The sequence below is a fragment of the Populus nigra genome, chromosome 16, assembly GCF_951802175.1.
Source record: "Populus nigra chromosome 16, ddPopNigr1.1, whole genome shotgun sequence".
Classification (NCBI taxonomy): domain Eukaryota; kingdom Viridiplantae; phylum Streptophyta; class Magnoliopsida; order Malpighiales; family Salicaceae; genus Populus; species Populus nigra.
In genome coordinates, this window is record NC_084867.1 from 392,340 (window position 1) to 404,994 (window position 12,655).

Here is a 12,655-nt window from a genome sequence, read left to right on the forward strand (position 1 = left end):
AGTCCTTTTTGAAGTTTTTTTCGTGTGTTTGTTTGGTAAGAAAATGGGTTGTTAAGGTGAGAAAATGGGCTGAAATTAAATTTTAGGTGAGAAAATGGGATGAATTGTTGTTTTAGTTATTCTAATCTTGATCTAAAAAAGGGTTAGTTTTGCTTCGTTTTGTAGTTTGGGATTTGTTTTAACATATAACAATTGTTTATTGATGATTGAAATTGTTGTCGTTTTTCTTTTTCTTTTTTATTATCTTTTGGTTTTTAGAAAAGCATTGGAGTGTCAATGGACTTGTAATTTTAATTATAATTTAAAAAAATAAAAATTGTGAAATTTCAATTTCAATTTTTGCTTTTAATTTTTTTATTATTTATTTTTTATTAAAGATATAATTTTAAAGTTAGTGATGTATAATGGTTTCACCTCAAATGTAAAAATCCGATATACTATTTTATATTTATTATAGTGAATGTGTGTCTTGCATGTTATTTTTTGTAAGTATTTTTTAATTTAAAATATATTAAAAGAATTTTTTATTTTTAATTTTTTATTTTTATATAAATACATCAAAATCATAAAGAAAATATAAAAACTCATCAATTTATTTTTTAAAATAAAAAATATTTTAAAAACAGAAAGCAATATTAAATCCCTCTTAAGGAATGTAATACAGATATTTATGGGAAAACACAAAAATCAAATAAACATATAATCAAATCAAAACATATCTAACAGCCAGAATTATTAAAATATATAATTAAGATAAAATATACAAAAATAAATGATAGAATTTTAGGAAAAGAGTAGGGGTGGTGTGAACTATGACCACTAGTCAAAAGGTGGCGGCATGCAGGACCAAGGAGGCATGTGCTCATCGTCGCCCCTGAATGCAGATTGGGAGAAAGCCCAAGTGTTTATGATCACTAAAACCCTATTAAGCCCATTAAGTACTATTGTTCAGAGCAGCACATCAAACCCAGCCCAACAAATAAGCCCAAATCTATTTATGGTTGATTTTATTAAAACCATATGATTGATACTTGGTATAGTTAATAAAATAAATTGTATTACATGTTACATGTGTGATAATTAATTTTAAATAAAATAATTAATAAAACGAAATATTAGAGAATAAAAAAGTTAAATGTGATGGTTGATATATATATATATTTATATATATATAAAAAAAACCATATGATTGATGATTGGTGTAATATATTAGAGCACATTGATTCCTTTCAATAATATATTGTTAACAACATACATGGTCGGTGGATCCGACTCTTCCTGCACGGTGGCAATGCTTTGTTTTTTTTTTTTTTCCTTGGACAGCAAGCTTTCTTGGAGAAAATCAAGGTAGATGTTATTTTTGAGGATGTTTGGAAATGTGGTATTGATTAATTTTTAAAATATTTTTTAATAAAAAATATATTAAAATAATATATTTATTTATTTATTTTTTTAATTTTATTTTTGACATAGTACATTAAAATAATTTAAAAATATAAAAAATTAATTAAAAAAATTAAATTTTGTTCAATCTCTATTTGAGCCACACTCCCAAATAGGGCTAATTTGATAACTTTGTGATTTAAATGATTTTTTAAAGTATTTTTTACTCAAAAAGATAATAAATTAATATTTTTTTAATATTTTTAATGATTTGATGTACTAATATAGAAATATAAAAATACATATTACTTTATATATTTTTAATTAAAAAATATTTTTTAAAACATATCATGTACCGTATTAATTCCCAAACACACAAGTATAAGCAATGGTGGCTTGGAAGAAAAAAAACATTAAGCTAATTAATTATACACAGTTGTCGGGCATGATTTTGGCTCGTGATTTCCTTTTTCATTTTCCTAAAGTTAGTGTTTTTTTTAATTAAAAAGTATATTAAAAGATTATCACGTGTAATTTTTATTTTTTTCACCAGAGTTAAATTGTTTCTTCACGATCCTGAGTTCCACAGAGAAGTGTCTTCACTTTATATGTATTTGTCAATGTAATATAAAGAATTTTTTAATTAAAAATATATCAAAATAATTTTATTTTTTTAATATTAATATATTAAAACTATAAAAAAATATTAATTTATTATTTTTTAAAACAAATAATAATATGAAAAACATTTTAGAAAATAAGCTCAGCTATAAAAACAAATTAACACTACCGAATTCATCCATGAATTTCATTTTATCATTTTAAAAATTGAACACCAACGTCAAAATAAAAATTCCAAGTCTTAACTGCTAGAAAACTAACCTAATATTGAGGATGTCGTCACTTAAATTCTAACAACTTACAAGTAATTGCTGTCCTTACTACATAGATTTTTTTATTTCTTGCATGTTTGTTATCGTTTTTGTTTTGATATTTTGTATAAAAATCTATTTATATACTGCGTTAAAAAAATCTATTAAATTAATTTTCATTGAAAAAAAAATCAAAACTCAATTATCATTACCGTGAGAATAAAATATTATTCCATTCCGGGTTTTTATCAAAGGTCTATTTGTTTCATGGAGAATAGTTTTTAAAATTTTAATGTGTAATTTTTTGTTATTATAAAAGTTGATGAACGAAAATATTTTTCAGTTAGAAAAAATTTAATTTGGTTTTTTAAAAAATATTTTCCTAAAAATAAATTTGAAACTTGACTGTATCGGATGATTATATAATAAGAAATACATAACCCAACAGGGAACTAAAACAGTGGCTAGTAATTACAAAAAAGTGATATTAAATGTTGAATCTGCCGGCTAACCTTTCTTTAATATCATCGATCCACCTCAAGAGGAAAATGATGAACAGTGTCTAATGGTCCCAGCAAGATACAAGATGTTAGCTTGAATGGTGCAAAAAACAAAATGCAATTCCATTGATGCAAAGCAAGCTTCTGGCCCTCTCCGACACTCGGTTTCCATGGGACCAAATTGCTTCCATTAAGCTGTTCTATCACATGCACTTGATGACTTTATCTGGCCAAATTGCTCGGAAAAGTCTCCCGTCTGAGCTTTTCAAGAATGTGAGTCACGTTTCCTCCACTATTTTGGGATTGTGATTTCTTCCCATAATTTGGGGGGCACTGTGATTATGATTGGACCCTTCTTGATTAAATTCAAATAATATCTTTTTTAATGAAATCTTATATTAATTTAAAATCATTTTAAATGTTAAAAATTAAATTTTAAATAGGATTTAATGTTTTAAAATACCACAAAAATAAATCAAAAACAAGCATCCCTAGTTTACTATACTGAAGAGAATAAAATAACGTTGAAACTAATCACTCTAAAATACCCATTTTCCTATGAAGGTGATGGAGTATTATAGAAAATATAATAAATTTTATTTTATTTTTTTAGTATTTAAATTCAACTTATTTACTAAATTAAATTAAATTAAAAAATTGTTTCTAAATTCAATACCTTTGTCGAGAATTGATGGTTTAGATAGGGAGCTACAACTAAGCATGATGCAAACCACCCGTATGCATGCTTTATAAGTTTGTTTGTATGATTGTCGTCTTGGTTTAAAGTATATTTTTATTTAAAAATATATTAAAATAATATATTTTTTATTTTTAAAAAATATTTTTGAAATTAACACATCAAAACTATCTAAAAATATATTAAAAAAATATTTTTTTCAGAAAAAATTGGATTTTTTGGATATGCAAGTTAGTCCGCGTTTCCAAACAAGATCTTAGGCATCATTTGAGCATCATGTTCTATAAAATTTTAAATTTTATTTTATTTTAGATTGTTTTAATGTTATTTTATTTTAGATTGTTTTAATATGTTGATATTAAAAATAATTTTTTAAAAAAATATATTATTTTAACATATTTTTATAAAAAAAATATTTTTAAAAACAACCAGTATTATCCTTTCAAACATTACAGAAAGAACTAAGATAAGGATGAATGGTTAACTTCAGGACAAATTATGCTTGTAGTTTTCAGGGATTTGAGCAATTCAAATGATTTTGAATTTAAGAGTGGAGGGCCAAGGTAGGGTGGTGGTGGTGGTTTACCAAACATGCACCCCTTGAAGTCATGAACAGTCACCAAACAACCTTCGGCCGAGTGTTTCAGACACACTGTTCATGATGAAGAGAGACACTGTCTGGGGTTTTTTTCCATGTACATAACTTAATTTTTAAATGATTTGGGATTTTCACAAGATATTGTAGAGAGCCTTTGACTAGGCTCTAATTAAGAAGCAATGTGGTTCGATAATAATTCTTTTTCTTTATAATTTCATATAAAATTTTAACTGAAGAATTAAACAAAACCTGGCTTTACTGAAGGAACTTGATGCTTATCTCTACAGGTGTGATCGACATGAATGGAATATATTCCAATTAATATTAATCACAAAATGAAAAAAAATTAAAAAGAAAAGGTGAAAGAAACGAAAAGGGTTTGTGAAATCATAGAGAAGGAATCAAATTCAATGGCTCTAAGCAAACCCTCTGCCCCCTTCCAAGCTCTAGCCGTGTCTTGTACGGTTGCCTCTCCTCTCCCCTTCTCTTACTACTTGTTGATCAGTAGTCAACTCTTAATTTCTTGTGTTCCCATTAACCAGAAAATATGAAATTAAATAAGCAAACTAAAAATACAATTATATATTTCCAAGACGTAAATATCAAAAAAACATTACATTTCTTTTTTAATTAATTTTCTCTAAGCAAAAAACAGTACTTTTTCATTAATTTTGTCCTTGATCATCAAAATTTACAATATTGAACTGGCTAATTATAACTAATCCAGAAGACAAAGGAGAGTAAAGAAAAGAAACGAATTATAGTTTTTACACGATTCCATAAATAAATCAAACCCTAAAGCACCAAACATGATAGTGGTGGTGGTGATACTGGGAATTCTCCTCTTCGATCATGCCCTGAACATTGCGAAACTCCTCAACATGACAAGGAATAGTGATGGGGCCTTGTTGATCAAATCCAAACTCTTCCTCAGCTTCTTTCAACAGGTGCTTGAAGGATGGATGATTTATATAAATCACAGGAATCACAAACCTTTGTTGCTCCTCACCTTGACCTACCATGACAGCAAGACACCCTTTTGGGATATCTTTCAACTCTTTCCTCCCATGGTGGTGGTGGTGGTGGTTTGGCAAGTGAATATGGAAATTCAAATGGAGTTTATCCCCACTCCCCATTTTTCCACAACCCAGAAAATAAAAGAGAAAATCGAAGAAACAGCAAAAGAAACTTGTATAAAAGCCCAAGCTTGCTTTCTTTTCTTGTTTTTGCACTAAATTCTTGGATATCGGCTATAAGAAAACGAGAGAGAAAGGCCAAGGGTCAGAGGCAGAAATGGCAAGCTTGAAAAGGGTAAAAGAAGAGCCTGTAAGAGATCTTGGTATGTTGCTCATGATATATGAGAATCAAAGAAGAACAACATAAGCACAAGAAAGAAAGATTGAGAGGTCATATTGTGCTGTGAAGATTGGTTTATATATATAAAAATATATATAGGAGTGGATGGTTCTGCCTAAGATTTGCTTAGACTATACACACAAAAAGGTTATTCAAGAGACAGAAACAGCTAGAGTTGCCAAGAGTTCACATCCTGGGAAGGTCTTTTTTCCCCCAATGATTTGCTGTCCAGGAAAAGAGAAGGTAATAATACATAAAATTGATTTCACAGCTGGGATCGAAACACGCTATATATTTACAGGTAATTTGGTTGAAATATTTGACTTTTTGAACAGGGAAAGCGTCCATTGAGTTTTAAGAAATAAATTAGTAACCATTATTTGTCGGACAAAAACTATGTTTCATATGATTGCTTCAAATTAATAAAAAATTAATCTGAAATAAAAAAACTAATTTTTTTAAAAAATATAATTCGATCGCAAATATTCCAAACAAAACCTACAACTAACTAATATTTAAATAGTATTTGATTATTATTTTGATATAAAAAATAAAGATACTGAAGAGATAAAACACACCTTATTGTATGTATTTTAATGTTTTGAAATTACATAAATTTATTTTAAAATTAATATAAAAAAAATTTAGTTTATATTTTCATCTCTTTAATTAAATATGTTTTTGTCTCTTTTGTACATGTTAATTATTTCTATCTTAGAATGTATACTAACCAAACATGAAAATAAACACAATAGATTTATTTTGGATTAAAAAAGGAAATTGCAAAAAAAATTTATAGATAAAATGATTTTTATAGAGGTTTTTATTTTTAAATTGGAGATGATATGACCTATGTCTTAAGAAAAATTTCTTTTTCTCCTTTAAGAAAATTGAATTTTATTTATATATTTTAAAATCTCCATATTGTGAATTTTTTAAAAAATTTAAAATTGAATTTTTTTAAAATTTCTTCAATATTTATATTTTTTTAAGGCAACAAATCAAGACCATCTCCGTAATGGACTGTTCATAAATTCAAAAGCCAATGATATTGGAATTAGGAGAAAATAAATTGCAAATAGCAATCACCACTCTTAAAGTTTGCTTACCTGACAAGACACGTGGATAATGACGAAAGGTAAAACGTTATCCACGTAAGAAATGTGGGACCCGTGAATTGAAATCCTGACAGGCAATGAGGTGCCCTGTACATGTCAGCATGAAGGGAACATCCAATAGCTGAATAGCAAGCCTCGAAAATATCCAACTTCAAATCCGAATAGCATAAGATTATTTTTCCAGGAAAAAAAAAGATGAAGAGTCAAACATAGAAAAGACAAAACAAAATACAAAATAAAAATATAATTATATTTGATTGTGATATATATATATATATATATATATATATATATATATATATATGAGATAAAATAATTGTTTTTATATTTTATTTAGTAAATAATAAATAATAAATAAAAATCATAATTCTTTTAAAATATTTTACTTTAGTTTAAATTGAATGTTAAAATTAATAATAGTATAATAACTCTAATTATAAAATTCGAAGCAGGTTGATAGTTTAACTCGAGAACTAGACAAGTCGAGGCGTGAATTTAACAAAAAAAAAATAGAAAGATAATTGATTTGACTTTATCAAATTAAAAATATGAGTTGACCCGTGATTTGAAATAAAATCCAATTTAAAATCTGTTGATTTTTTTTAAAAAAATTGAATTGACTTGGGTATAACTTGAGCCTTGTCGTGTGTTATGTTTTAAAATAATTATTTTATATTTGGATAAATTTATAATTAAGAATTTTTATAGGGATATTTTATAAATAATAAATATTATCTATGAAAACATATACATTATATTTTAAAATTTTAAAAATTCACTTTAAAACTTTAAAATTATTTTTATATCTTTATTTTTTAATCAATACGTATATAACTAAACGCTATCAAAGTTGATATTTTTAAATGACAACCAATATGATTAATTAATTACTTACTTATTTTTGCAAAATTGTATACGAATTAAACATCTATAGGGAGGGGGGGACCTCAGTAAAGGTCCAATCAAGGACCGGATCTTTTGCCGGCTTTCATTGCAAAAGCTTCGTCATTACCAATCATCATTAATGCCAAGCATGATAATTGGAAATCTTGGTGCCTGGGCTCACTGCCCTCCAGTTGGAGAACAAACACGTAGATGATCTAGTTTAGTTTAGGGGAAACTATTCTTTTTTAAAAAAATATTAAAAGTATTTAAATTTTTTATTACAGTATCATTAAATACAAGCGGTTTGATTTTGAAAACGGTTAACTGTACAGTTTTAAATTAAATAGAATGTAAACTAATTCAAAGTAAATTATTTAATTTAATGAATTTAAAAATAATTTAAATGATCAATAAAAATATAACATATATTTTAAAAAACTTTAAAAATATAATATTTTTAATATTGAAACAATGTCAAATTATATCGATCTTGGTCATCCTGCGACTTTGGTCATAAACTTCAATGAGTTTTTATAAATTATTTTTATTTAATTTCATGATAAAATTAGATATTTGTAGAATCAAACACCAACTCTAAAAACAATGTTTATTTGATATTGTGATAACTGATAACCCTATAGAAAGTAGGAAAAATAAACCATGAATTTTATTTCCCAAACAACATATTTAAGAAGAATGAAATAAAAAAGAAAAAACTAGAAATATTAGAGGACTAAAAACTAAAAAAAAAATACCAGGTTTGATGGGTAAACCAGTGAATCGAGTAACCCGGGTCACCACGTCAAACCCACAAATAAGGTAATGGGCTCCATTAGGGTTAATATTTTTTTTCTAAACTATTGTTTATTTAACTATACGATAACAAAAATAGATGATTATAAAATCGAATGTCAAACCAATACTGAGATTAAAAAAAAAACTACAATAACCTTATAGAAAACAAAATGAAATAAATTATGAAACTCAATTCTTAATTACTCCAATATCAAGGGATGAAAAAAATGAACTTAAAAAAAGAAGAAGTTAAAATCACCAAACTAGTCAACAGGCTCATAGACTTTTTAAAATTTAACAACATTTTTTTTTATGAAACTAATTTTCTTAACTATATGATAAAAAGAAAAATAAACGATCACATAATCAAGTTTGTTTAATTGAAAAAAAAATAAAAAAATACCTCGCTAAACCCGCAAACCGGGACAACTAAAGTCACCTCGCCAAACTCGCAAACCGAGTCATTAACTCCATAAAGTTTAATCTATTTTTTTTTCTAAAATATTTTTTATTTAACTAAAACTTTTTTTAAAGAAGTCTTCCTTTTAAGATTAATTTTTTTTTAATTTTATCATTTAACATTAGGTTATTGGACTTTGAGCTTTGTGATTTTTCCGTTATTAATCTCATGTCTCTGGTCACATGTTAATCTAGTTAAGTATATTTTGTAAATGATCACAAACCGAGTCATTGATTTTTTTTCAATTTTATTTTTTATCATCTAGTTTACTTTATAGTTGATCTTCTTTATTTAATTATATTATTAAATTAATCAAGTCACTCTTTTAAAAACACCATCAATCATAATTTAGATTTATTTTTATATATTAAAAACACTAGTGCGGCCCGTGACATTGCGCCGCGCACCATTCCAGCAACAACTATATGATAGTCGGTGTCTTGATTGCTTGTACAAACCGTATTGCGGATTTTCTTAGTTATTTTTTTTACCAGTTAAAGGTAACAATCGCAAAAGATACATAATTAACATCTAAGCTTCACAAGATTCACCTACTACCTCTTCTGATGGTGAATTCCAGGCACGGTGGGGAAGAAAGCAACAGGGCGGACCCTTCTTTCTAGCTATCTGGTCCTCTTCTATGATTTTCTATCTCGCTTCCAACTTTCCAGGGCCCCAGATGGACGGGCAAGATAACCAGCAGCGTCAGTGGTCAATCAAGATCCATTGCATAGGGTAGAAGATAAAGCTCATCACACTGTTTCAGAATAATAATTAGGCCGTGAGTCCTTCTCAAGTGAGATCAGCAACAATATTAGACGTTGATTTAACCATCAGTTTTAAGATGAAACATCCCCATTTGTGAGATGCTAATCATCAGAGATAGCAATCTCGCAACAATAATAATAATTTAATTCATCAGATTTTATATTGTTTTTTAAATATTTTTACCTTTATATAATCATTAATTTTACAGCCAATAAAATTAATTAAGATATACACAAGCTGATCTAGATACCCATAATTATAATAATAATAATAATAATAATAATAAATACCAGCAAGTTTTTTCAGAGCCAATAAAGACTTACATGTTTGTTAATTTTAAAGCCAATAAAATTAATTAAGACACACACAAATATAGATATCCATATTAATAATAATAATAATAAAAATACCAGCAATAATGGAATAATAACCTCTAGAACTTCAAATACGCTTGAGTTTGTAATCCTTGTGAGTGATATGATCATGGCCTTTGCTTTTCATTCTTCCACTATATATATATATATATATATATATATATATAGTCTCGCTGGAGTGATTAATTATGATTTGTTTCAGGTGGAGGGAAAGGTGGTGGTTGGATTATGCGAAACCCCTGATTAATTAATTAATTAATTAATTAATAGCTACCTCCAAATCTATATTTGTGAGTGCCGTGCAATTAGTATGGGGGCAGTACACACCTCGGAACTTCTGGGTAAATGTTTATGATCAATATCTACCTGAAGCTTGACTTGATCCACGTATACAGTACTGATGTTCTAGTTTTTATAAAAAGATAAACCACCAAATTAAACCGTTTTGAGATATTATAATAAAATTACATGGACCGTTTAAAACTTACAAATCTAGTATTAATTAACTCCTTCAAATGTTCTTCCATCGTTTTTCTTAGATTATGTTTGACTCGGGATTAAAAATTGGGGGTTAATGTTTTGAGATATTATAATAAAAATCATGATAGTGACATCATTAATTAAAAAAGTATTAATGGATATATGTGATTTAACTGTGTTTCTAAACATAGTATTGTAAATGTTTTTCTTTTTTACATTATTAATACGGTGATTTTAACTGTGTTTTTAAACATGATATTATAAATGTTTTTGTTTCTCACATTATTATTTAAACTTACATTAAGAAAATATTATTAAAATAATTTATAGATGAATTTAGTTTTTTTTTGCAATACCATAGATACAGACAAATCATACATAATTTTCATATAAATTACGTGGCAACCATATGGAAGCCTGTTCAATAATAATATAGAAGTTCTACAACTCTCAAAAAGAGAAGATATATAGCTCTAAAATAGCTATTACTATTCCTTAAAAAACATATAAATTTGATATTTTCAATTATTATGTATCTTTCTTTATTTTTATTTTTATTTTTATTTTTAAATATCATATATATTTAGCCATTTATATCTGTAATGGTAATATATACATTGCAAAACAAATCATATGGATCTTTCTCTTGTTTTTCTTTTTCTTTTTTATATATAAAAGCTAACAGCTCATATTTATTATGTATTTGGTAATGTTATTCAAGATGTTTTTCAGAAGTATTTTTTAATTAAAAATATATTAAAAAAATATTTTTTTAATATTTATATCACTATATTAAAACTATTAAAAATTGCCTAAAAAATATTAATGTGATTTTTTCAAGTAAAAAAAACACTTTAGAGTGTATTTGTTTTATGGTTCGAAAAACAATTTTGAAAATTCTTTATTTTTTTTGTTTCAAGTTATTTTTTATGATTTTGAATAGTTTTGATATGCTAATATTAAAAATTAATATTTTTTTTAAAATATTATTTTAATATATTTTTAAATAAAAAAATTAACGACTGCCTTTAATAACCAGTAAAGGGTAACAATTGCAAGTCTGAGCCAACTGGGCTAATCTTTACAGCGACCACTTATTGAGCTAGCTCTAGCCATTTGGGCTGGGCATTTACAGCCATGGGATCTATAGCATATCGATCGATCGATCACTAATAATAATAAACACGGGCTAGCTTAGGACCCTTAAAGTCCTTGAAGAAGTTCCTTCAAATTTGTGAAGACAAGAAAGAAGTTTCTAATGGCAACCGAGTTTTCCTTGTCTATATATAGGCCCTGCCGAGTTCATTATCTTATTATTCAGTGCAAACTGTTGCATAGCGATAGGAGATGAAAGAAAGCAAGACAAACGATTGCCACCATTAGAGCAAGAAAAGTTGCCAAGGTTAACAGTGAAAGAGTTGGTATCTGGGACAGAATATGAATATGTTCTTGGCTTGATGAGATTGAAGCATTGTATAGATAGTTTAATTATTTACCTACACTGATCGATCCTCAACAAAATTGGACTTGGAATCTTCCATGGTTTAGGTTAAGATATGAATATATATAGATTATGTTCTCTTAATCTATACCTACTGATTTTCAACATGATCTTTGATATGATCATCCCTGTATATTTAACATGAACACGAAACGATATTAACCTGAAAAAATAATATCTATAATAATTAACACCAAACAGCATAAATAACCTAATCTTAATTAATCAATTGGCATAACCTGCCGCGTGCCATACTGCACATTGGCATGCTTGTCTTGGTCGAGCTGCAATTTAACTTCGTATTATTACAAGCACATCCCTCTGGCCAGTTTCCTGCTTCTCCGGCAACCGGCTTGTGTATATATCCTTCGGCGGCCAACGAATCGATGATTGGTCTGATTACCAATATACCCTTCTCTTGATTGAAATGTTCACAAGAAAAAGGAAGATCACCAAGAAACCAGGTTCTAGTATAAGTACCCCAAGGAGAAAGCAACGTGGAATTTGCATCTGTTTTCTTGTTGTGATATCGTTAAAGAAGGAAAAAAAGGGTAAGCGAAAAAGCTCGTTAAGACCCCATAAAGCAATGATAAAGACAAGAAGGAATCGGACGGACCAAAGGGAGTTGAATCTTTGTAAATGATGGGAATTTAATATGTGATTTGAATCGCAGATGAAAGACAAAGGAACGCGAGAAGAAGGAAAGCAAGAAGAGGGCAATGATGGAGTGGAAATTAAATCGCCAAGTCAAAGGTGGTGTCATGGAATGGATCAAAGGTAGAAGAAATGTTCAACATAGCATAACCTAATAATCAACTGAATTGCTATAACAAATGTTGGTCATGATGATATTATTTGATATTATTGA

The 12,655-nt window shown here is 27.5% G+C and overlaps 1 protein-coding gene across 1 annotated transcript; it reads right to left on the reverse strand.

Moving 5' to 3' along the window:
• Positions 1-4,684: 4,684 nt before the first annotated feature.
• LOC133675561 (auxin-responsive protein SAUR32-like) lies at positions 4,685-5,655 on the reverse strand. The gene has a single exon (XM_062096980.1). It carries the CDS (start codon positions 5,184-5,186, stop codon positions 4,839-4,841), a length of 348 nt encoding a protein of 115 aa, XP_061952964.1. The 5' UTR covers positions 5,187-5,655; the 3' UTR covers positions 4,685-4,838.
• Positions 5,656-12,655: the final 7,000 nt, after the last annotated feature.